This window comes from Eptatretus burgeri, chromosome 16, assembly GCF_056783735.1.
Source record: "Eptatretus burgeri isolate ZD-2024b chromosome 16, Ebu_testis_v1, whole genome shotgun sequence".
NCBI classification, from domain to species: domain Eukaryota; kingdom Metazoa; phylum Chordata; class Myxini; order Myxiniformes; family Myxinidae; genus Eptatretus; species Eptatretus burgeri.
This window is the reverse complement of record NC_140976.1, coordinates 62,380,245-62,407,019: the sequence shown is the minus strand read 5'-3', so window position 1 is coordinate 62,407,019 and position 26,775 is coordinate 62,380,245. Positions and strand designations below refer to the sequence as shown.

At 44.8% G+C, this 26,775-nt stretch overlaps 2 protein-coding genes across 6 annotated transcripts in view; one reads left to right on the top strand and one right to left on the bottom strand.

Moving 5' to 3' along the window:
* Window positions 1-22,748, top strand: part of TCTN2 (tectonic family member 2) — a 37,042-nt gene extending 14,294 nt beyond the window's left edge. Inside the window, exons 2-19 of one of the 4 annotated variants that reach the window (XM_085859637.1) lie at window positions 62-89; window positions 1,023-1,154; window positions 4,866-4,945; window positions 6,582-6,729; window positions 6,919-7,013; window positions 8,631-8,836; window positions 16,217-16,376; window positions 16,465-16,603; window positions 17,829-17,978; window positions 18,518-18,688; window positions 18,838-18,918; window positions 19,239-19,325; window positions 19,632-19,749; window positions 19,951-20,060; window positions 20,174-20,318; window positions 20,441-20,584; window positions 22,119-22,207; window positions 22,387-22,748. In XM_085859637.1, coding sequence (XP_085715763.1) covers window positions 62-89; window positions 1,023-1,154; window positions 4,866-4,945; window positions 6,582-6,729; window positions 6,919-7,013; window positions 8,631-8,836; window positions 16,217-16,376; window positions 16,465-16,603; window positions 17,829-17,978; window positions 18,518-18,688; window positions 18,838-18,918; window positions 19,239-19,325; window positions 19,632-19,749; window positions 19,951-20,060; window positions 20,174-20,318; window positions 20,441-20,584; window positions 22,119-22,207; window positions 22,387-22,496 — 2,193 coding nt within the window. In that variant the 3' untranslated portion in view covers window positions 22,497-22,748. Of the gene's footprint in view, window positions 1-61; window positions 90-1,022; window positions 1,155-4,865; window positions 4,946-6,581; window positions 6,730-6,918; window positions 7,014-8,630; window positions 8,837-16,216; window positions 16,377-16,464; window positions 16,604-17,828; window positions 17,979-18,517; window positions 18,689-18,837; window positions 18,919-19,238; window positions 19,326-19,631; window positions 19,750-19,950; window positions 20,061-20,173; window positions 20,319-20,440; window positions 20,585-22,118 lie in introns of all 4 variants that reach the window. The other 3 variants (XM_085859636.1, XM_085859635.1, XM_085859634.1) reach the window with 3 other exon arrangements.
* Window positions 21,251-26,775, bottom strand: part of IFT22 (intraflagellar transport 22) — a 66,260-nt gene continuing 60,735 nt past the window's right edge. For both annotated transcript variants that reach the window (XM_085859638.1, XM_085859639.1), the window contains one exon: window positions 21,251-23,430. In XM_085859638.1, coding sequence (XP_085715764.1) covers window positions 23,279-23,430 — 152 coding nt within the window. In that variant the 3' untranslated portion in view covers window positions 21,251-23,278. The remainder of the gene's footprint in view (window positions 23,431-26,775) is intronic.

The following is a 26,775-nucleotide window of genomic DNA, read 5'->3' as shown; positions in this document are numbered from 1 at the left end:
GCCCACCGCTCCACCCCACCCCCACTTCCCTTGACTCCACGCCCCTTCCTCCTTCCCCCAGATATGCCTTCACTATCTCACCACTTCAGGTCAGTTCTGGCATTGGATCAGTGGGAAAAATGATGATAAATCTTTTGTCTGTGACATATGAAAGAGTGGACGCTCATTAAAGTGTTTCTCAAACAATCACGTCCCTTCTCATCAGTTTCTTATAAAGTTAATTCCCTGCTTCTTACCCCATTAGATGTTTTGCCACAAAAAATAAAAGAAAAATTGATCCCAAAAGTTGTCCTTGGTTTTCAGTTTCCAAGATGAAATGTTTCCTCTGATTTGATCTTTCATCATAAAGGTTCATTGTTATATATGGAACTTCCATGTGTACCTTAATCCCTATATGCTGGTTTTCCGGCTTCAACTCCGACTGAATACGAGCAGAGTACCCGCGTACGGGCGATCTTGTTCCAGGCATGCAACATGTTCTTCTGATGCATACCTTTATTTGGGCGGTGTATCAGCAACTGACAGCTCTGTCTAGACAAAAAAAAATATCCCAGGTTACGTACATGAAGCAAAAACATACCTCCTCCTTACGATTCAAAACACGTCACAGCACTGGAAAATGTGGGGACAGGAATACTGCCCTGGACATGGTGGAGACTTGTAATACCCTCCCCTACCTGGAGGCGGCACTACACGATACACATTTCCATCGAGAACTTGCGTCCCCTCCTTCACCCCACCCAAGACCACCGGCAAGGATAAAAACACCTCTGCAGCAAGTCTGGATGTAATTGGCCCAGAACTGTATGAGGAGTAGCGCGACAAACAAACCCACAAACACGGGTCCATGAATTCCAGTAAGGATAACAATGGATGGGCACCTGAAGTTGTTTGGCCCGTTGTGCCGATGCAGGTACCAGGTAACTAGTGCTGACGTTGCAGCTTGTTTTTTTGTTTTGTTAATTTGTTATATTCCCGCATGTGTGCCGAATGAGAACTCTTTGACGCCTTCTGCATTCCAGCTCTGGAATTCCATCCCACCTTGATCCACACCAACGGGAGAGTTGTCGCTTCTTCTTTCCTTCGACAATCCGATGGTCCCCTCGAGGCTCATGCTGTTCTCTGCACAGTATGTGGACTAAATGCCACCGTTGGTGAGAGTCGAGTCTTGCAAGCATTTTTACCTCTTTTAATATGAGTGAGGCTTGTGGAGAAAGTTCGCTACAGTTCAGGCATTATGATAAAATGTCATTAATTTACTTAACTTGTCCATAACTGATAAACCTTAACTAGCTTACCTATGCCATCGGGTTCTTCTCAGTTAATTTAACAAAGCTTCATCCTTTCCCTAAAAAAAACAGCAACAAATTGTTCCAATCACTGCGACCTTGTCTTGTCCGACAGGATGGTGATGGCACAGAGGTAGCGCACATACCTTTGAGCTGTCTAGTCTGGGTTTGATTCCCATCTCGACAATAAACTTTTGGATTTGTTCTTCGCAGGCAGGTTGCTGCATCACAAAATGATTCCTCACAATGACATTAAGCTGGTTGTCCCGTCTGCTGACAGTTGGTGGGCGTTGAAGCCCCACGGTGTATTTTGTGAAGAGTTGGCACATTATCGCCGGCAAAGATTGGCAGGATGGTCGAGCCGTACGCACACTCGCCTCCAAGCTGTCTCGCCTGGGTTCGAAAGTCTATAGCTGCGTTGACATTCATCTCGTTGTTTCACAGGCAGGGTGATTCATCAGCGTGTGTGTCGTCTCTCTGATGGACATTAAATGGGAGTCCCGTCTGCCGGCATTCGTCGGTGGAGGTTAAAAATCCCACCATGTCCTTCGTGAACAGCAGGCAAGCCATCACCGGCACTCTCAACAAATTAAAAATTGCTTCTCCAACCAGCAGAGGGCACTGCGTCAGCGGCACAGTCACACCCTCAGCCAATGACGCTACCCCGCAGCCTTGTGCTGCATATGAACGAAGAAGAATATCGCCTGCACCCTGAACAAATTACAAATTCTTGCTCAACTCACCGCCATTCGAACGTCAGCCCTGGCCAGCAGTCTGGTAAAAGATTTGGTTCAGAAAAAGGTACAAAAAGTACTATTTAGTGATAGTAGTCGACTGCGACCTTGTTTGGGTGTAGTTAATTTGGTTGATTGTAACGGTGCTGTGTGTCATGAGAAAAAGAGTTCCAGTTCCAATTTGTAATTACTTCATTATCACTTGGGAAAAAAAGATTCAGGATGTACAAGCGAAGCATAAAATTTCACCACAAAACTTGAACAACACAGAGATATTACTGATAAGATTATACAATAATTATTTTCACCCAAATTCCCAGATAAAACACCCGTGGCCATGGCTCGACGAAAATGAACCAAAAAACATTGCACAATCAAATGAAAATAATGTAAACAAGTCTGAAGACGACGATGGTTCACGAGCGGTATTTGACGATGCAGATTGTTTCAGAAGTCAAGGATGAGACAATGTGATAATTTTTGACCAAGTTATAAAAATGATCAACATGATGTGGTACGAGTGACGATTATTAGCTGCAAAATGTCAAAAACCCGGTTTCGTTCAACAACTTTCAAAATTTGACCTTTGCATAACCTTGCATAACCATAATAATAAGGTCACAAAACAATGTTGTGGACATTGAAATAAGGAAACAGGATATGTGTTATAGCGTAATGGAGTTAGTTCGTCAAAGAAGGTCGAAAACCCGGTTCAATTCCCACAACTTTGAAAATTTGACCTTTGTGACCTTTAAAGGTCAAAGGTCAAGAATTATGACCTTTGGTGCAAAACTTCCTCTGGAACATTCCAGGAACAATATAACATCATATAGGCTATATGGCATTTCACACTCCCCGGATTATCCATACTTTGATGAAATCAATGTAAAAACAAACTTGAAGGGGGCGCCACAGGCAAGGTGTTTGAGATAGAGCAAAATGGTTTTAAGACTTTAGGTGGGGAATGACCTCAAGATTATGCATAAAAAATATTGTCATCCTCGCTCTCAAAGTTTGGGCGGTCGTATGATTTTTATGGCAAAATTTGAAATTCTCTAAGTTCATGACCTTGTGACCTTGACCTTGGGACGAAAATGAAAAATCGAGCTCTGTGGGGCTATGCAGGTGCCATTGGGCTAACCAAACACCGAAACCCCTGCCAGATTCGACAACCCCCTCGGAGAAGATTGATTTTTATGTCAAAATTCGAAATTCTCTAAGTTCGTGACCTTGTGACCTTGACCTTGGGACGAAAATGAAAAATCGACCTCTGTGGGGCTATGCAGGTGCCATTGGGCTAACCAAACACCGAAACCCCTGCCAGATTCGACAACCCCCTCGGAGAAGATTGATTTTTATGTCAAAATTCGAAATTCTCTAAGTTCGTGACCTTGTGACCTTGACCTTGGGACGAAAATGAAAAATCGAGCTCCGTGGGGCTATGCAGGTGCCATTGGGCTAACCAAATACCGAAACTCCTGTCACATTCGACAAACCCCCTTGGAGAAGATGCAAATTGAAATCGGCTACCCCCTAAAAACACGTTTTTTTGGGCGTGGCTCCGCCCATAATGGGTGCACTATGCCCATTCTCAGGAAAACACAACTAGATCATGAACCTCCCACATATAAACCTCCCACCAAAATTTTATCAGGATCGGATCAAAACCCACGGAGCTATGCTCGGGACACAGCCAGACAGACAGACAAGCCGATAGGCGGACATGGGTGGTCGACTACCCAATAGAACCTGACGCAATGGGCCCGTTTCATGGGGGAATGACCTGAGGATTAAGCACAAGAAAATTCATGATTCGAGCTTCAAGGGTTAATGCTGCAGATTGTTTTTTCGTTAAAATACCCCCACATTTCGAGGTTTTTTGGCCGTTGCTAGGCAACGGAGGGGTCCATGGTAAAGGTTCTTTCTCACACATAACTAGGACATACCATGAACCTACCATACCAGTTTCATGTATATCTGACTCATAGTCTCTGAGATATAATGAACTTCGTCTTTTATTGTTTTCGACCAGGGTTCATTCAAAGTCAATCTTCTCTGACAGTTTTCATAGGATCCGGCTGGAAATTTTTGACAATATGGCTGAATGTACTGCCCACAGTCGCTCGTGGGCCGATTTTTGATTTTTGAAAAAATAAATTTTTTTTATGATTTTTTCAAAAATTTCAAAGTCCCGTTGCTCGTCAACGGTGGTATCCATAGCAACGGTTCTCATTTGCACACAACTAGGTCATGGTATGAACCTACCAACCAAGTTTCATCGAAATCGCCATTGTGTTAACGGAGTACTGGACCGAACAGAGGGACAGACAGACAGACAGACAAACAGATAAACATATCGACGGAAATACTGATAATAAAGGTAGAAAAAAAAAATCTCAAAAAAAATTTGAGATTTTTTTTTTTTTCGACTACCCAACAGACAGACAAACAGACAGACACACACCAATAACGAATATAGTGGTCACTTATTTTTTTTTGTGAAAATATTTTTTCGTGAACCAATTACAGACAGAATACTACTACTACGACTACAGCTTCCTCTTCAACGACCCCATTATTCCCATCTTGTGAGGTCGGCTGAGTGATGTTTTGCCACAATCTTAGACAGGTGTAAAGTACAAGTGAAGCTGATATAAAAAAGCCAATTGCTTCATCTTTACTTCCTTGATTTTTACAGAGAATATCCGATCATGTTCAGGGCTGTATTTTAATTACGTCCACACAGAATGGGATAGTGTGTGGACGTGGGGGGGGGAGGGGGGTATAGGTGTGCTACATAGCATGAGAATCTTTCGGTAATAAGTGTTGTTCTGTTTTGCAGAGGTCGTTTATTCTTCTCTTTGTCGAAATAACATCTCCGCAGAGAAGTGGATTGTGACAAAGGAAACGGATGAAGAACTGGTGCGTAGTTGAACGTAGTATAGGCATTAAGGTTGATTTGTAAATTTAGATTATCACGGATGCACAAAACTCAACTCGACTCCTCAACACAACACAGAGGATTACAACACGCGCAAAGTGATGGATTACGTCTGATTGAATTATTTGTAATGTGGGAATTGGGAACGGGAACCGGTTGAAACGGGAGACTAAACATGAGCGGGTCGAAACGTTGGGTGGGATTTCTTTGGTGTGCTCCAGGCGTTAATGCGAAATGCACAAACATAGCCTTGATTGCTCCTAAAAAAAATTTTTTTTTTTTTTTAAATATGCAGGTGGTGTATAGGCACAGAACGCTGGCTTGATCTCTCGATGCCTCAAAAAAGCAAAACTCGGGTTATGTGACGAAGCCAAAACATGGCTATTCCTTATGTGCATATACGATACGTCGTGTTCGTACAGCTGGGATAGATTCCAATTGAACCGGGCCGTGAAGGACATGTTATAGGCCGGAAGTCTCGAAGCCTGTGGCCTACAGAAACTGTGTGCGCTTCAGAACGCCTGTGACGCCGATGAGCTGCAACCTTCCAATATTTCATGATGCTTTTAAAGGTCGCTCTTGGTCTTTTTCACACTGAAGAGAAAACGTATAGGGAAGTCATGGCGAACGTGAATAGAATACTTTTGTCTGGAGACGTTTTACCTCACGTCCCACGAAGTGTATTATTTAATTATATTGGATTTCGGAAGAAAAAAATCCTTTTCTCCTGATTTCACTTTAGATTAACACATAACTATTTAGGCCATGAGTTCCGATCATCAAATATGGAATCGGATTTCAAATATCGGATTTAAAAGCCATGAAAAACGCCACGATTATCTCCCTTAACACGGATTTCTCCCAAGCCGGAAAAACCCCCTTGGTGAGGACGGCAAATGAAGTCGCTGCAACCTCCGTCTTGTGACCCTTAGTCCTCCTGCAAAGTTTGGTTGGCATTGCATAAGTAACAACCGAATGTATCACGGACAGACAGACAGACAGACACCAAATTTCGTATTTTTATCATGATAATTACAAGAGTCGATATTTTCCCCTTCGTTACAAAGCCAAATCCATAGTTCTCTCTGTTTGTCTACATTTGACGACGCAATTGGGCTGCCAGGATATCTTTGAGCTGTCCGTACTTGTGTAGACTGGGTTTGAACCTCGGCCCAGCTATAAACTGTCGCCCTGGTGTTCCGCATGCAGGGCGAGGCATCATTGTGTGTGTGTGTCATCCATCGCAAGAACGTTAAGCTGGGGGTCCCATTTGCTCGCACCGGCCGTTGGTGGATATTGAAGATCCGACAGTGTATTTCGCGAAAAGTAGGCGAGTTATCGCAGGCACCATAACAAAAATTCCTACCACCCTCAATTGAACGACAAGCCTCGCCAGCCGGTCCGTGAAAGACTTGATCCAGCACTGTTCCTCGGCCTACCTCACAAATGTTTACCAACAGACCGTTAAAAGATCCCAAGGAAAGAAGACGTTCGTCGTGATGGCTTTGCTAACGGAGTTAAAAGCGATCTTTGTTTGGTTGTGTGTGTCGCACGGATTGTTAATGGATGAAGTGGTGTTTGTGACGACGTGCCAATCATTTCGTCCCTGTATAACAGGTCCGACTGGATATAAACTTGAAGAACAACGTTGAGGGTCCGCTTTTGGAAGCACTCGGCGTGACTTGCACATCCGGCGATGAGTCGGCCTCGCTGATGGTCCAGGCTGTTGTTCCGGCCACGCTCACTGCAACCGCCACGACGAGCGGTGCGGCCTGGGGACGATGTGTCCAATTGTAATACCGGAGCAGCTTTTACACGAGAGAGTTTTAAATGATGTAATCTTGAAAACGATGCACAACCGTTTCATTTCCAACAATACCAGAAGTGTGAAGAGTTTGTGACGTGTCTCTGTGGCACGGTCGGGTTTGTGACGTGCGATGATGTTTCGTGGCAGGACAAAGCATCGTGCCGAACGTTTACGTTCCGCTGGGACCGTGTCCTTGTAACCTCACCGCCGGGGTGTGTGATGCACTCTGCTGCTGCGATTCGGTTTGTACGGCTGTCCGTCCTCAGTCGTGAAGCATCTTTCTTCTCGTTCAAAGCATCTTCCTTGTATTCCCAAGTCACCATTAAATGTTTTTTTTGTTTCTTTGTTTTTGTTTTTGCATACATGGTCGAGGCTCGTGGGGAAGAGCTGGAGCGGAATGTAAGGAAACCCCACCCAGAGTAGAAGTGAGAGTGCGATCAAGATGAGGGGGATAAGGATACATGGAGGTGAACAAGCTGAATGAAACACAGGAAGGGGAAAACAGGGAAGGAACTGAAAAAGAACAAACCAACTGACAAGCAAATGAAAACAGGTGAGAGAGAGACAGCGACAGAGAATCCCAAAACCTGGAAAAGGGAGTTCTTGGGAACGGGGTCATTTGGGGCAGAAGAGCAAGATGTGGTGAAGGGGTTAGTTAGCACATGTTGAACATTTGGTCAATAGAAAGCGAGATACACAAAGACAATGTATTTTAAAGAAAGTTTTTTTTTTATTTTTATTTTTTGTTATTTTATTTTATTTTATTAGACAGAAGGTGGAGGGAAGGAATTAAAGCGAGGGTCATGAATAATGTGACAGAAGAGAAAAGATAACAGTTGGAAACTAGAAGGGCACTCGGTAGAGCGCATACCTCCACCACGTAATGCCTGATCCACGAGAACATATCGGGCCCAATACATTTTTGAAATACCATTCTATACAGTACTATATCGTTTTTGGTAAATTAAATAATTCTCCTATCCAGATATGGATTCGGATCTTCACCAAAGTCGAAGCAATTCGTCCTTACGACACACCCAACCTGTCCAGCAAGTTTCATCCGGATCCGTCCACAACTTTTTGAGATATCGTTTTTACCTCTGCGACCGAAGGTGAAGGAGGTTACGTTTTCACTCCTTTCTGTCTGTTTGTGTACAGGATATCTCAAAAAGTTGTGGACGGATCCGGATGAAACTTGGTGGACAGGTTGGGTGTGTGACAAGGACGAACTGATAAGCTTTTGCTGATAGGGTGAAAACATAACCTCCTTCACCTTCGGTGGCGAAGGTAAAAATAACGGGTCGGTCAAAATCTATCTGAGCCTGAGACGCAGAATCGAAATGAATAGAATGAGCACAAAGCAATACACGGGAGTGAGCACTCGAGACGAAGAACAATGGACAAACGCAGAAAACACAAAATCGACGGCAGGACAGACGAATCCGGAACAACGACTTGGCTTTTTGGAAGCAGATCACTGAGAGGATCAAGAGAACCACCTCGACCAGGAAACCGGATAATTTCCCAGTTGATGTTGGAAATTTTTGGAGGATAAAACAGTGAAGTTAGCTTTGTTTATGATTGCAGTTGTAATTTTATTATGCTTCTACTTCCAGCTCCCAATGAGACGCGTCATTGGTAATTGTGCTTTCTCCATGATGTTAGAAATCTCATTCAAACTTCAAAGCGTACTTGTGTTTACTTGTTTGTTTTTGGTCATTCGTGATTTGCACGCTCAAACAGGCTCATTTTGTTGATGTCCTTAATACTGGATGCACGGTGTCCACTACATTTGATAAGCTTTTCAAGCCATTAGCGATGTGTTACTCTGGTAACCACCACATGACGTGCTTTCACAGGATTGCAAACCTGAAGAGCTGAGCCTTTTCTCAACCTGCCTGCCCGGTATATTTGGGGGTGACACGAACCCCCCGTTTGACCAGCTCTGCTCGTCGTACGATCCACTGACCTCCCCTGATTGGTTTCTCTTTCTGTGTGTGCAATCCCCAATGTCCAACAGTCCCTACCTTGGCATGTTTTTCCCGGATGCTGGTGAAATCTTGCAGTGAGTTCCAAATAATCACCTATTTTTACCATTACAACAGCATAAAATTCTGAGGTGAAGTTTTGTACTGCAAGTGAAAATATACAAATATATATATATATATATATATATATATATATATACTGTTGTGGTTGTGGAAATTCGCAAACCACCATTCAGGTCCCGTAGGTGAGATATCTCTAAGTACATGTGTAGTTAGCCCCAAACCCGTTGTTTAGAGGGAATAAATGTGATTCATTCGGGCTGCGACGCTTTGAGATAGTCGTTTTTCTGTTCTATCTTTATTTTGAACCAACCACGTCTCAACCGCCATCACACAACAACCACCAACCACAACGCCGCTTCACAACAACGCCAACAGCCACGATCTTTACCTTCACAACTCGCTCCCGCAAACATCGCATCACCGCCATTCCGAACGGCACCATGGCCATAAACCACCACCATAAACCCTCCACCACCTTCACCTCTCTCCTTCTGCGGCCATTCCCGCACCACTTGTGAGCACCGAGCGTCAGGCTGTCCTGGGCTCGTACGGGACGCGCGCCGAGCCGCGAGTGCAAAATGCGGCCTTTCCGAGGAGAATTCGGATCAGGAATGCTACACGCCCACTTCTGATCCGTCCAATCAGCAAGCGCGGGGCGGTTTGGCCCCGCCTCCAGGCGCGTCGGTGTAGAATCGAGATATGCAAATTCTAGGATCGGGGGAGACTCACGCCCCTTTTTCTCTGTCCAATGGGCGAGCATGGCTCCACCCCCGAGCTCGTTCTGATCCAGAAATTTGCATATGGGTTCTCCTGCCGGCCTATAAAGCGCTGAGCGCGGGGAGAATCTGGGTCAGTTTTGGAGAGCAGAGTGTGGCAGCGGCAGAGTCAGTTTCGGTCGAGTCGGTTTGGGTCGAGTCGGTCTCGGCAGAGTCGGTTTGGGCAGAGTCGGCCTCAGAAGAGCAGAGTGTTTTGAGCAGAGTCGGTTTGAGAAGAGTCGGTAAGAAGAGTCGGTTTGAGCGGAGTTGGCCTTGGAGGAGCGGGGAGTCTGCCTTGGAAGGGCGAAGAGAGTTTTGGGGCAGAGTTGGGTTGGAGCGCGGAGTGGAGTCGGGAGGCGAGGGCGTACAGGTGGTTTGCTGCAGTCGGCTGAGGAGAATTGGGGAAGAGACCGAAGAGCTCGGGTCCGAGGCAAGGAAGACGGCGGTCGGCGACGAGGTCGCTGTGGAATCGCTCGTCGTGGGACCCAAGCAAGCCAGCTATACTCTTTCCCCAGAGCATCAACAATTCCCCCCCTTTTTCCCCCGCGCTAAGATAGTGCGAAAAGGGGGCCCCGTTCCCACCCCACTCCAAGCAGTGCCAACGAAACCCGCGAAGGAGCACAAAGTCGGGGCACCGCCGCGCCGCCACATTTGCGGCTCATCACAAAGACACGGGTAGGATCCACCCGGTCTCGCGGACCTGACCGCTCTTTCAGGTCCCGCACAAATATTGGCCCACAGGCCCCGTCTGCCCCCTTGTCTTTGAGGGTGGCCCTTTTCTTTTGCTTTTGAGTAAATGTGTTGTTGGCGCCGTCTGTAAAGTAAAACTGTGTAAGTGTTGCCGTGTGCACTCGTAGTCGGTTGTAGATCTGCATTGTTGTGTTTCTTTTGTTGCAATTGCTTTATGTGCATTCTGTTTAATTGTATATGTGTGCTTTCCGTGTGCCGGGGAATAAATGTGCATCATGTTGAACTGTTTTCCCGTTTCGCTTCGTCTTTTCTTTAATTGAATCTCCATCTTGCTTCACGTAAAGGGTTGGTAGTGGGCTTAATACGCCCGATAATTAATCGGAACCATCAAGGCCGACGATAACACCGCTCGGTTATCCCGATAGTACGGAACGGGTCGCTTAAGTGGCTCGTGTCCGGAGTTGACCTGCGATCGCCCGGTCTACCCTCCGCGTAGGTACTTACGTAGGTCGTGTTTGGCGAACAACCCTATCCCACGCGGGTGGCCGATTGGCACGGTCGTGGTGAGGCCGAAAGGCCCACCCGTGACTAGCTCCCGGCGTTAGTCCGAGACGGTCACGACAGAATTGTCCGTCCGGTGGGTGACGTGCCGCGATTCGAGTTACGTGGCCGTTCGCACGCCGGCGGGCGCGAATTCGCAACAATATATATATATATATATATATATATATATATATATATATATATATATATATATATATATATATATATATATATATATATGTTTATGTATGTATATGTATATGTATATATATATATGTATATGTATATGTATGTATATATATATATATATATATATATATATATATATATATATATATATATATATATATATATATATATATATATATATATATATATATATATATATATATATATATTGAAAGACCCACCCACATCTCTCACCTGTGAATGGAGGGAATAGCCAATCAGCTCTCACCTAATCAACTAAACCCAGGTGGATAGGATAATATAAACAATTGACCCCTCCCACACTCCTCTTGCCGAAGAAGCTGCATAAAGCAACCCAAGAAGGCCTACACAAGGTGAGCGCTTTGCTGTTTCGAACCTTTCCCAGAGTTCCTCAACAATTATAATGACATTCACACATGAGAATCCCAATGCTAACACCCCCTCAGATACCGGAACGGTTTCATCACTTATTGGTGAATCATCAGCGATGGCGCAGACAGCAATGCATACCAATGATGCTCCCAAGCATGTACAATTGACCACACACTCCTTGAGGAGTGTGTGAGGGGTCAATTATTTATATTATCCCAGCCACCTGGGTTGAGTTGATTAGGTGACAGCTGATTGGCTATTCCCTCCATTCATAGGTGAGATATGTGGGTGGGTCTTTATTTATATATTGACTGCTTTTGACGTTTGCACGTGGTACATGCTTGAGAGCCTCATTGGTATGCATTGCTGTCTCCGCTATCGCTGATGATTCACCAAAAAGTGATGAAACCGGTCCGGTTGCTGAGGTGATGTGTAGCATTGGGATTCTCATGTGTGTACTATGTGTGAGCGTTTTTATAGTTGTTGAGGTACTCTGGAAAGGGTTCGAAACAGCATAGCGCTTACCTTGTGTATGTCTTCTTGGGTTGCTTTATGCAGCTTCTTTGGCTGGAGGAGTGTGTGAGGGGTCAATTATTTATATAATCTTAGCCACCTGGGTTTACTTGATTCAGTTATCGCTGATTGGCTATTCCCTCCATTTCAGAGGTGAGAGATGTGGGTGGGTCTTTATATATTTTATATATAAAAATGAAGTGAGCACACTGACACGAGATGTGACATAACATTGATGTCGTGCACGGAAATTTTGCCGACACATCACCTCCAAATTAGGATGGTGTCCCTGTGACACTCAGGTCTTTGCAGACTGAGGTTTATGCCTTTATGGTCACGAGTAAATGAAAACAAAGTTACCGATCCTGATTTCACCCTTGTTATGGGCTCATCGGGACAACGTCCTGCCAAATCGTTTATTCGTGATCACACTAATCTCTTCAATAAATACAAATCAAACCCCCTCACTTGACGAGGAAGCAGGGCACAGAACGAGTCCCATCACAGCTCTTGCTGCACAACATGTTTGGAACTGCAAACCTCAGAACTGGTGATCAGCAGGGCAGTGGCAATGTGACGACACTTGTTAGGAACAGTTCGTGCAGCAAGGGCTGTGATGGGACTCGATCTGCGCCCTGCTGCCCCGTCAAGTTAGGGGGTTTTTGAATTATATATATGTGTGTGTGTATATACACATATACACATATACAAATATTGTTGCGAATTCGCGCCCGCCGGCGTGCGAACGGCCGCGTCACTCGAATCGCGACCGCATCGCCCACCGGACGGACAATTCAGTCGTGACCCTCCGGGAACTATCGCCCGCAGCCGGTCAAGGGTGGGCCTATCGACCTCACCACAATCGTGCCAATCGGCCACCCGCGTAGGATAGGATTGTTCACCAAACTCGACCTACCTAAGTACCCACGCGGATGGTAAACCGGGCGATCGTACCTCGCCACAGGTCGACTCCGGACATGAACCGCTTAAGCAGTCCGTTCCATGCTACAGTGATAACCGAGCGGTGTTATCGTCGGCCTCGACGGTTCCGATTATTTACCGGGCGTATTAAGCCCACTACGAACCCTTTACGTGAAGCAGGATGGAGGGTCAATAAAGAAAAGACGAAGCGAAACGGGAAAACAGTTCACACAAAGCACATTTATTTCCCGGCACACGGAAAGCACACATATACAGCCAAACAGTCAAAATGCACATATAGCAACCAAAACAAAAGCAACAACGACGCAGAGTTACTACCGACTACGCGCACACACGGCAACACTTATACAGTTCTACTTTACAGACGGCACCAACACACATTTACTCAAAAGCAAAGGAAAGAAGCCACCCTCATAGATAAGGAGGCAGACAGGCCTGTAGGCAAATTGTGCGTGTACCTGGAGGAGCGGCCAGGCCCGCGAGACCGGGGGGGGGGGGGTCCTACCCGCGTCCTCGTGACGCGTTGGCAGACTAGCCGCAGATGTGGCCGCGTGGCTGTGCCCCGACTCCGTGCTCCTTGGCGGGTTTCGTTGGCACGACGCTTGGAGTGGGGTGAGAACGGGGCCCCCTTTTTGCACTATCTCATCGCAGGGGAAAGGGGGAATTGTTGATGCCCTGGGGGAAGGTGATGGCTGGCTGGCTTGGGTCCCGCGACGAGCGATCCCACACCGCGGCCTCGTCGCCGACCGCCATCCTTCTCGCCTCAGACCCGAGCTCCTTTGCCTCTTCCCGCAACTCTTCTCAGCCGACCCCAGAACCCAACTCGAAGACACACCGATCACTTCGCCACGCGACTTGACTGACTCTCCACCCGACTCGACTCGACTTCATTCGCCTTGCGCTCGCCTTCTTATAGGCCGGCAGGAGCAATTAATATGCAAATATCCGGTTCAGGATGACCTTGGGGGCGGAGCCACGCTCGCCCATTGGTCGGAGGAAAGGGGGCGTGAATCTCCCCTGATCCTCGAATTTGCATATATCGATTTCACACAGACGCGCCTGGAGGCGGGACCAAGCAGCTCCGCGCTTGCTAATTGGACGGAGGGGAAGTGGGCGTGTAGCGTTCTTGATCCGAATTCTCCCTCGGAAAGGCCGCTATTTGCGCTCGCGGCTCGGTGCGTTCGGCACCAATTGCCGAACGGGCCCGAAACAGCCCGACGCTCAGTGTTCACAGGTGGTGCGGGAATGGCCATAGAAGGAGAGAGGCGAAGGTGGTGGAGGGTTTTCGGTGGTGGTTTGATGGTTATGGTGCCGTTTGGGAATGGTGGTGATGCGATGATGTGGGATTGAGTTGTGAAGGTAAAGGTCGTGGCTGTTGGCGTTGTTGTTGTCTGAGGGTTGGAGCGTGGTTGCAGTTGGTGACTATGGCTGGCGTGGTGGTTGTTGTATGATGGCGGTTGAGACGTGGTTGGTTCAAAATAAAGATAGAACAGAAAAACGGCTATCTCAAAGCATCGCAGCCCGAATGAATCGCATAAATTCCCTCTATACAACGGGTTTGGGGCTAACTACACATGTACTTAGAGATATCTCACCTACGGGCCCTGAATGGTGGTTTGCGAATTTCCACAGCCGTAACACAAAACATACATATACATGCACACATACATATTTATTTATTTATTCTTGAGAATATGGCAGATTTTATTATTATTTTATTTAATTGCATGGGCAACAAGAGATTACGATGCAACATTATTTATGTTATGGCTTATGATACATTTGAAAAATGGAAGCTTTGCATTGTAAATCACTTTTTAAACTTCAATTTGCCTTTCAATAATGAAGCCCCAAATTCCATTTATGTTCCATTATATCATTGAATCCCCCTGAGGCTGAGGCTTTAGTTATTTTATAACTTGGTTTACGCAGTTCTTCAGCTAAAATGTATTGTCGGTCGGTCGAAATATAAATATAAATATAATTTCAATTTTTAGAAATTATATATTTTTATGATTTGTTTTCAGATGTTCCATGGAAAAGACAAGGGTAGGTGGGGGGGAATATAAATATAAATCACGGACCAGGAGGATCTAAGAAGACATTGAAGATGGAAGACCATTCAAATGCAGGATGCCATTGTTCACTGTATCATCTGATGTGAAAAACAATAAAGAAGGATTAAAACTTGTTTTTACAATATAGTCTGGCATGTTTTTCTTATAGAAACCTGTTGGATCATCTTAAACAAATGGAAACAACGCTGAGAAAATTACTGTCCAAGTCATAGATGTGTGCGTACACACCAGTGCATAGTGCTTGATATGATTTTAAAAAGGTGTCTACGAGGAGTCAACATGGTCAAAACGGTCAATCAGAGCCATAACCAGCTCTTACTTTTCAGCGGGCATCTGATCGTACCGTCTCCCCATCCCCATGAGCACATCAAAGGCTGATTTCTGGTCCGTTGAAGGCTGAATATCAGCATCTCACAGGGAAACTTTGACGTACTTGGCACCAAAATATTTCAATACGAACAGCGGTGTACAACTTTCGATGGAAACAAAATCGGCACGATCGAGAATTGCCTGCGAATCATCCCTGCTGCTGCACTGAATTGATGCAATCGTTCGGCCAGAATATTCATCATCAAGATGTTGCGTGATTAAATCGCCAATACAGTCACTTGAATTTATACCGCTGACATACTTCTTAACAACCACTTTCGCCCCCGAAACCACAGTCAATCTGAACCATGCTGGCCACTGCTCAGACGCCATGATCGAAGACTACTGCGCAGTTTGGTTAAAGGGGACTCGGCATTTTGGTACACGCGCGAAATTATATTTTGAAAATAAATGGCAACGTTTGCATTTCAGGTTTTGAAACTTTTGCACCTTCGGCAGAAAATTTATAAATATAAAAGGCTAAAAATGTGTTTTATATTTATATTTCATTTCGGCAAATATATCGTCGGCGGATCTGTAAACCAAGTTATTAAATAACTAGGGCCTGAGTTTGAATTTAAAAGCAGATGTTCAACAGCGATTTGAGTGCAGCACATGTCTGATTAATTGGTGTACAAGGCAGCATGATTTTTCTTGCATCCACCTGTCGGCCCATTCTTTGGAAGGTCAGGACACCTAATATAAAGGATTGCCGGGCAGGATGGAGTTGTGAGGGGTGTGTGACAGAGGCTTGCAAATGTACATGGGCATAAACCCTGCGTTAAGTAATACAGTACCTTTCTTCGCATTTTTCATGTCGCATGTGTTATATCATTAGTAATTGGTGGATATTTTACTATTCCTAATATTGTATCCAATGCCGACTACAAAATGTAATCCATACATTTTCTATTTCATTTAGAAGTGACATTGATGCCACCACGAGTCGTTTTGGCACTGGCTTCTCGTTTGCCGAGTTGGATCGTCAGGTGGTGCAGCTGCATACAGTGGACAGATACACAGAAGGCATGCCCATCGTAGCGTCTATTAACGGCCGTACACAGTTTCTCAGCCTCCCACAGGTGATGGTGCTTTGAGTTCTTGCAATGAATTAAGAAATTCTCATTTTTGTCAATGTGAAATGGACTATGATTTGATCTTGTGTCTCAGCAAACCCTGACGGGTCAATGTTTAGATCGTGCTCGATTGGCTTTTCTGAAAGACTCGTCATCTGCGTGCGCCACGACCCTCAGCCGGGCGACGTGTCTTTCCAGCCATCGGCTGAGCATGTTGTCCTATGCCTACAATGGTGGGTATTGTGTTAAAGAATAAACCTGTGCCTTGTTGAAAAATGCTTTGAAAACTGCTGGTTGAACTCGGTGGGGTGTTCACGGGAAGGTTCTTCGGTGAAAAAATGATTCATAGTCACGGGGGTTCAAGGTCGGGGAGGACGCTCATTCTATCTATGTAAATATTGTATGTTTGGCAGAGCGCCACTCCCGGTAGGAGGGGGTATTATAAGTCATTGTAAAATACAGCCCACCAATTCTGAGGGAATTGATCCACCCGTATGAACGGATTCTTCCCCAGTGTTTGCTAATTTATGGTGTTTAAGCTGCTGCAAATGGCATCTCGATACTACCTTTGGTTATGGAATGATTCATAATTTTTAGTGAACAGGTAAGTGCTTCGTGCCTTGTGGGACTCACTGAGAAGTGTGGAGTCTGCATTTTATTTCAATCGTTTTGTAATCGAGCATGTAATGAGAAAATGGTGGAAGAATCATTGCCACGTAGCGATTATGCATTTTGATAGTTTGTGTGATTTTTCTTTTGGGGGTGGGGGGGGGGAGTTGGGGAGGAGGTTTCTTCGGCACCTTGCCAACACGGCCGATGTCACCAATCGCCTGAAGGGTCGGTTCCATCATGCTATGGCAATGTCGGAGTTTGACTTTAAAGCCCAGCTGCTCTGGCAGGGCTCTCTGGCCTGACCAACCTAATGAAGACACTCGCCACGAGGCACAGCGGAGGGAGCTAAAGAAAATAACTTTCTTTGCAACAAATTGCACTCGGCAAAAAATAGGCCTGAAATTGGACTTACCCATGACTAATACAGTATTGCGATGATACAAAATTCAATCACTGCCATAAACCAAGCTGTGTTTGCGATGAAGTCCTTTAATGACGATGTTAACCTTTTAGCCAACTTGGTGGCCTTTGTTTGCTTTTTAATCATCTCTATTTTATTGATCCAGACATGAGGGTTTTCCCAGCTGTTTGACGTTTCGTCGTTGTTTGAAAAGTCAGGGCTCAGTTATTGCAAGTTTAATTGTCCTCAAGACATAGTAGGGGACACACACACACACACACACACACACACACACACACACACACACACACACACACACACACACACACACACACACACACACACACACACACACACACACACACACACACTTAATTTTTTTCTTTACAGGATCATGTCTATTATTTTTTCAGTGGTGTCTTTCTCTCGGCCTCTGTCTGTGGCAGTTAGAAATCTGGGACAAGTGAATGTGTCCTACTGCTACGTCAATGACTCTTCACGACTTGTGCCTGAGCCAGGGCCCCGTGATGGCCTTCATGCTAATGATGTGTCTCTGCTTCTTGAGACGTCCGGCACTCAAATTCAAAGTACTGCAGGTAAACTAGTGCCGTTGATGCATGTCATTCTCGGGGCCGTCGACATATTATACTTACAGGAATGGTGGGATTCCCCCCCCCGCCCCCTTGCTCCTTTCTTATACATTCCATTCATATACTCCTTCCTCCCTTGGAACACAGCTGTTTGCTTTTTAATTTCTCTCTCGTCATTGCTAGCTCCTCTGTATTTCTCCATTATCCCCTGCACAGGTATCTTTTTCCTAATTTAACACACACACACACACACACACACACACACACACACACACACACACACACACACACACACACACACACACACACACACACACACACACACACACACACACACACACACACACACCTTTATCCTCTGTTCACTTTGAGGCTGGATGGAATGTTAAATCACTGCTTCGTTCTTTTTCACGCATAGTTCCTTATGATGTAAGTAATGTTTCACACATTGTAATTATCAAGTCCAAAACCACACGATGCCTTTACAAAATGTCACGTCAGTCAATTGGAACCTATTGGAATGCTCACGCCACTTCCTTCCCTAGAATCCTGCAACTCTCGGAGCTCTGTGACCGGACCGGTGTATGACGAGCATTCGCAGACATGCAGCGACGTTGTTGTTGCTGTGACTTATGGTTTCAGCTGGAAGGAGGGAAACATCACGGAGCTTCAAGCCACCATCGTCTTGACCAGAAACCTGAGCACATCTGATGCCGGTTAGTTTATGCACTGATGTTGGTATTTATTTGCTAGTTAGCGAAAGGAATAATTGTCTTATGAATATAAACTTGTATGGAAGTTGATAACTCAGCAATGCATATTGTGCACCCTACCCCCCCCCCTTTTCTCTCTCTCTCTGATTCAGGAATTCTCACCCAACACTTTACAGTAAACTTCATAAACAAGAAGGGGTTTGAGCCAATTCAGAGCTGGTCAGGAAATCCAGGTGATTAAAACGCTCTATTTTTAATGGCAGCTTGTAATCTAGCATTGTGTTGAGCATCTTTCTTGCTCTGCAGAAGAGGTATTGTCTTGCACAGCAAGAATAAGACTGCTTGTTGCTCATTATCTGGGAGACCTCTATTTTATTGTTCGCCGAGTAGGATGGAGTTGGGACAGGTGAAGGGTCGGAGTGGTGATCCATCCAGGATTGTGCCCAATAGCCGAGGAGACTGTTTCGGCAGCAACAACGCTCTGTACAGAGTATGGTCCCAATGGATGGATGATCTGGAAGACAAAGACTGTTCAATGTCATTCTTCCCGCAGGTTACATCCACGGAAAGCCTGTGATCGCAGGGAACCTTATTGATGAGTCGATCAACCAAATGGGGGAACTCAAGATCTGGAGGCCCGGTCAGTCCCATCCATCTCCTGAATTAATCTTCCATCATTCTTTACAACATAATGAGTGAATGATACACAGTCACAGACAAGCAGCAGACTGTACTGGTTTTTTGGCTTGATGATACATGTAGCATCATCATTACATTTTGTTTTTGATGCTTTTATTTAATATTTATGGTTACAAAATAACATCTGATGAAATGTAGAGGCCTGCTGTTTGTCGAGCTGCTGATCATTATGGTTACAATAGTAATTCTGGTTTAAAAGTTATTTCCTTCTACGTCAAACTGCACCATGATGTGTGTGTGTGGTCAGTGATGGAGGGGCTTTGTGAAGTGGCTGCGACAGTCCCGGTTGGATTTGGTGAGGACTCTTTCTCTGGTTGTCTTCTGCACCTTGGCTTGGAAGAACTGCAGCACTGCTCCCTTCTCAGGTAATAATGTGATGGCAAGGAAGACGACCGTACATATGTTTAATGTCACTGTGAAGGGGAAGGTTTAGTTGCGAGTCCTAATTGGAGTGAAGTCATTGCGAGTCATTCCGGAACCTCAAATTGTCAATGTTTCTTCATTGGCTCAAACACCGAGTTTCCATTGAATCTCGTGATCAGAAACTTGTCTTTCCCTTTGCGCAGGGCAGTCGTGAGGAAGAAACAGCTCGAGCTTGTGAAGAGCACATGGGTTGCCAAAAGAGGCAATTCGGATCCAAATGCCTTACCGGAGTGGACTCCGGTGTTGTGGAATTGTAAGCGATATCTCAACATCAGATCAATGGTACAACGGTGAAGCAAATAAAAAAATTCTCCCTGACGGCTGAATTCCAACGTTTTTCGTTTTATTTTTGGCTCTCGCTGGCAGTGGACAGTGTGATACCAAACACGACCGGTGCAGCTCATGGTAAATGTGTGGGTGTACCAGCACATCTTCACACCAGAGTTATAATCACAGCCATTGGAGAAGTGCAAGGGGAGAAACAGTACGAGATCCTTGCTGTTCACACCAGGTGACACAATATGACAATTTCAGTATTCATTTCCTCCACACCTTCGTCTTCTCCACACCAAAATACTCCAACCTTAACTGCTGGTGTCGGTAATGGTATTTCTACTTTGACCACCCCGGTAGTTTCCACCCGGTTACTTGGAGGGTACGCTGTGGAGGAGCGGGTGCGATGGCGTGCATCGAGAACGGATCTGTGCAGTCCTTCGCGATCTCCAGTGCCGTGGAATTTGTCTCGGTCCCTGCCATCCTGGAACCTCCCAAGACGAGGCATGGTTTGGCTTAGTCCTCATTTTCTTTTGTCCGATTTTGGAAATGAAAAAATCACTGAAATACTTATTCGGTTGTCTGATGGTGTGTGTCATCTACTAGAAACTAGGGGGAAAGTCCCTCAGAAATGATGGGACCAAGAGCATCACCACCATCACATCACAGTTAAAGAATATAACTCACAGGCTTGTGATCTCATCCATAACTGGAAGGGCACTCACTGAAGCACTTACCTCTGCCGTGCAATGCCTGATCCGCAAGGACATCTCGGGCCCAATACATTTTTGAAATATCATGCCATATATCGTTTTTGGCCCCATTTCTCAATGGTGAAGAATCACTTTTTAAAATTAAATAATTCTCGAATCCACATCTGGATTTGGCTTCACCAAAATCGAATCAATTCGTCCTTGCAACACACCCAACGTGTCCACCAAGTTTCATCCGAATCCGTCCACAACGTTTTGAGATATCCTGCACACAAACAGCCGGAAAGGGGTGAAAACATAACCTCCTTCACCTTCGGTGGTGGAGGTAATTGGTACCTCTGCACATGTGAAAAGAAAACAAAACATCCAAGTGTGAAACGTGAGTGAGGATATCGTGTCATTCACTTGTGAAAAGAAAACAAAGCAAAGAAAATAAAATATCGAGTGTGAACCGAAATTACGTTCAAAAACCTTCGTTTATTGAATAATTTGCTCATCCCTTTATTTGGGAGGTGTATAATGCCACAAGATCATCCATAAAGTAATAAAAACAATTTAAAAAGTCAAATGTCATGGCCCCCGTTGTTTTAGTAATTTTGCTGTACGGAGTTAAAGTGTTATTCCATGTTTTATGTACAACTGAAATGGCCGTCAGTCCACCAGTCGGCCATCTTTGATCAGATCGCAAAACAAAGTGAGGTGCACGTGTACGACATCATGTACCGTGATTGTGCCAAGGTTGAACAAAATCGGACAATGCGAGTCTGAGAAATGGATGGGGACACATTTAAGTAACAAAATGGCCACCAGTCGGCCTTCTTCGATCTGATCTCGAAAAAGAATAGACTTGCGTATGTAAGCCATCATTCATTATCTGGGTGCCAAGCTCGAACAACATTGGTGAATGCAGGTCTGAGAAATGGTTGAGGACGTGTTCAACCCCGGTGGGGGGGGGGGGGGTTTACAACTAAAATTGTGACCAGTCGGCCATGTTGGATCTGAACTCGAAAAAAACTTTATTTGGAAAAAGTAGTTTACACCATGGGACGACATCCCACATCCGACCATGGGGTCGGCGGGGCCCGTCGGGGAAAACCCCTTTAGCTCCATAAGGATCGACCCCCTCGATGCCTGAGAGCAAGTATTCATGTATGGAGAACAATTCCATTCTGAATGATGTTCTTTCGTTCACGCTTGCTGTACAATAGAACATCAGAAAACTCTGATTTGAATGAGTGTTGATAATTTAGGCCTTAGAAAAGATGACCGTTTGATTGGTGCAGTTGATGAACGAAAGCAAATTCATTTATTTATTATTTTTTCAGGTTTGCGTTGAACTACACAGAGTACGATTGTGACCGTAACGATGTCTGCTGGCCTGGTCTTCTGCATCCATTCACTGTGACATACATGGGTACCCCTCTCTCTTTTTGGCACTGCATTTATAGAAAGAACAACAAATATCCCATAATTTACTTTACTAGAAACGAATCTACACGGGAATCACGACGGTGTTCTTTCAGTTTCTCCGAATCATGCGTTCCATTGCTCCTCCCTCTCCCTCTCCCTCTCGCTCTCTCTCTCTCTCTGCAGGACAATTGTATTCATCCTCACTGGCACAGGCTTTAACCCTCACGTTTGTGGTCCTGGCTGGGTTTATTTGTTATCTGAGTGCTCAGCCATCTTCCGGCATGTTGCCCTGACACCTCGGACTACACCGTCAAAGTTAGAGCAAAGTAGATTCATCATAGCAAGGGTCATGAAACTGTCTGTCGAGTTATATCATTGAGTAAGGATTTGCTGGTTTTGGAGTTGAAGTGAAGGAAATTTTTTCGTGCTGATGGATGAAGTCCGTGACTATCGTATTCCGTAAACCAGTTACCAAATGTGTAAATATTGTTTGAGGTCGGTTTCTGGATATAGTTTATGTTAATTTATAAAGTTGTGGAAAAATGTATTTTAACGTTTTATTGTCCCCATGCTTTTTGACAAAAAACGGAGAGCTATTGTAATCTGCTCCATCTGTCCATCACGCTATCTCCTCCTGAACGGTTGTGCAGAAATTCACCACACGGCTAGAAAGTGCAAGAGCAGTATCATTTTGCCCTCCACCAGGGGCAGGGTCAAAGGGTCAACACCAGAAAATGCAATTATGAGCACATTTTTAAACATTATTTAAGGAAACTTTGTATATGCAATCAACATTGGGAGATGCGTGAAATACTTAACGATATTTTGGGGGTATTTGGCCCCTGGTTTATGCCCCAGGGGGTGGGGACTTAGGATCACAGGGGGTTCAAATGAAAATAAATAAATAAAGAGAAGTTGACTCCAAATTTGATATCGGGTCATTCCAAGTGGAACTTTTTGCCATCTTTCAATTTTTTTTGTAATGCCATCAACTTCGCTCGAGTTACGATGGAAAATAAATCGAAATTGAAACAAAACTTCACCAACAACAGTGAGGACAGGCAAAGATGACAAGTCAGGACCCCACAATGGAGAGCTCGTCTTGCTCACGGCTGGCTGAGACGGCACCTTTAACACGAAGCACAAATGTACGGAACTCCTCGAACACCTTTTCGGGATTTTCCTCCAAGTTTGAGTCCAGCTTCTGCAATCTTCGTAAAGCCACAGCTGTTTTGTAAAAAGGGAACACACACCTTGGATCAGTTTTGGAATTTTGATCGTTGCAGCCAACTCTTGGTACAGCCAGTCAAAAAGCAATGCAGGGCACAAAATTCACGGCAGCCATCGCCGCGATGCCTTCTTGCTTGGCCTCCGCTGTCGCAAAAATTAACAGCTTTACGGCCACCTCGGCCATGCCTTCTATAATTCCTGGCCGTGACGCCCTTTCCTTTTCCGTCACATAAAAGCATTACTCGTGAATGTGAGGTGTTTACCATAAAATAAATAAATAAATAAATAGCGTTATGCTATACAAGGAAATTCTTGTTCAGAACTTGTATATATTTTTCAAGCCGTGACAATTGAATGCTACAGTGACTGTGAGTGCGTGTTGCATTCAAGGTGGTTACAGGTACTGGGGCATTCCATGTCAAGTGTACACACCCTCCCGACACAAATACCTCATTTTCTCCCCATATGTTGGTCATTTATTCACTTGGGTGAAAAACTCAAAATACCAACTTTTAGACCTGTGGGCCTATTGGGGCCCATTTTAGGGCCCCCCAAATTTGGGTGCCCCCGGCTGCCCCACAATCTTCCAGAGGCCATATCACAGGTTGTCGTGGTCTGATTTGGCTGATCTTGGTATCAAAATGCTCGTAAAAGCGAGATATTTCGAATCGCGTAAAGTAAAATCACTCCGAAACAGTAATTCAAAAAGTTATAGTTTGGGGCGCCCTTTGACCTTGGGCCCCCACTCCCCAGCCAAACCAATGAATGGTCCCGATTTTTTTCGTGTGAGAATACATCTTCATTTACTCCAACACCTCAACATAAATGAAAATGGGATCTCAATGGGTTCACGCATGGCAAAGACTTATGTTGGGGAACTCGGGTGCTGGACACATAATACGCCACAATACATCGCACAATATTTGAACACAAGATTTCCAATACACTATATCAGTATATTGTACATAAATTTTCCACATGCACATGCAGGAACTGGAAGCGATACGAGTACGAGTAAGAGTTTTTCCTCGCATATTATAGTCAAGATTTTTTTGCCAACCAATGTTTTATTTGACAGCTGTGTTTCTTTTTTACTCATTGTGTCGGTTCTACGGAAAGAAGTATATCAGAAATGTCTAAAATGCAGTGATCTTCAATGTCAGGAAAAAAGAAACTATTTGCGGGCCCATTTGGATGAAGAAAATTCACTTTCACTTCATGAGTGTCCTGAAAGGCTTCCATGATGCAGGCAAGCCACCATTTTCCATCATAGTGCACTGTGACATAACCTGAGAGTTTCCCGTTAAAAGTTGGTGTAGATTTTGAAATAGCTGACTCGATACGGTGTTCCTCGCTCAGGCTGAATTCGTGTACTTGAAGAGCATTTTCAAAAATAGGGATGAAAGCATGAAGTTTTTGAGTTCCAGCTATGGTTTTGGCCGTTTTTAACCTTTCTTTCAGATTTCGTTCTTCCGAGTCATACGCCTCTTGGATCCCGTAACCAAACTTCATTTCATTCAAACCATTTTCAGCAAAAGCAAAAAGATCTTTTGGAGAAATTATTTGACTGTCGTAAGGTCTACGCAGGCTCTCACGTGTTGCTTCTCGTTTGACTGTACCTCCAACGCCATCTGAAGGGCCCTTGCCATGACTTGTGGCAAAAAAATGCCATTCTGCGTCAATACCACACTCTGATTTGTGACGACATCGGTTTATGAAGGCTTTGCAATTCTTATATTGGCCAGCACAACCGTCTGAGAAATAGTAAAGTTTCTTTACATTTCCAAAGCGAGATTTCAAGTGTTCAATGAGCATTCTTTGGAAGAGGTGGACTGAGACAACGTCGTGAGTATTGCATTCTGATATAATCGTGAACGAATCGTGGTTTAATTTGCCATCGTCCGATTTGAAATAGGAAGTCCAGGGGTGAATTGTCGCTTGAGAGCAGTTCCAATGGAATCCTTGGTCCGCATCCTGTACGACAAACGAATAGTTCTCTGAGAAGCCTCCAATAATGACAAATTCTCCTTCACCGATTTCGTCTTTCTTATTTTTCAGAAACTGAGATTGTGCCTTGGCAATGAGGTCGTGTCTCACTAATTTCACCGCGCGTTCACAGAATTGATTAATGAATTCTTCCAAAGGCAGGACCATGGAGCTCAGTTCACATCTGTCGGTGGATGTCCACCGTTTAAACTGAATTTCATCAATATCCTCTCGTTCATAAGCACTCAGTAGCTCGGTTTTGAAGTCTTCAATTGATGGGCAACTTTCACAAGTTCTGAAATAACATGCCGGTTGTGCTGGGTTACAAACTATGCGTGCTATCGCATGATGAAAGCTCGGAAGTTCGGCTATCTGTGGCATTTTGGAACCAAACATCATGAGTTTCACATTTTGATGTATCGTACATACACACACACTGTATGTACCGCCTGAACCGGCCAGGACACACTCCGAGGGGCGGAGCATGGCGAACTTCGCGAATCCAACTTTCAAGCCAGGGTTCTTCTCTTTGAATTTCTGAAACAGTTCCTTGAGATTGTTTAGTACCAGGCACTTTTGAATCTTGTCTTTTCCATGTTCATTCCTGACGACCACACAGTCCTTTTTTCCCGGCATTATTCGGCTGACTTCATCACTTCGGTAAAATTCGGTTACGGCGGATTTCACTTCGTCAGGCAATATTTTACCCTGTTTGGGATTTGGAGACGATAGCATACCATTTTCTTTCTCTAAATTTTTGGCTTGCACAGCCATTCTTTGGGAGCAACTGAATTCACTCATCATCCCTCTGATGCTCATATTCCTAGCAAATATTATCAGTATACGTATTTGCTCTGAACGGCTCGAAACAACGTATTTTTCTTTCAGGCTTTTGATCACCTCTGGCATGCAGTTTTCATCACATTTTGACGCTGTATTTTGTGTTTTCTCCGCTGTGCTTGGTCCAGCAACTAGTTCCAATTTCTTTCGCACAGAATCTTTCACTTTACTTCGCTTTTCAGGAACGTACCCTGGGTTCCTTTCTGCCTTTCGTTGGTCGAATGGGCTTTCGCCTATCATCGATAACGACTGGTTTAATAGGTCAACTTCTGCTTCTCGCTCAAAAACCTCCTCGTCCTCATCTGTCGAAACAGATTCTGCAATGCCTTCGATTGTACCTTCTGATGATGATTTCGAACTGGTCGAAGATGATTCTTCAATCCGCTCTGGTGACAACTGAGAGTTTTTTCTGCACGAAGTACAAAGTCTGTCATCTTTTTTTAGGTCATCTCTCTTTCTTTTTTTTTTTAGGTTTTTTTAGGCCAGTCTCAAAGGCCGTACGTCCGTCCACAATCA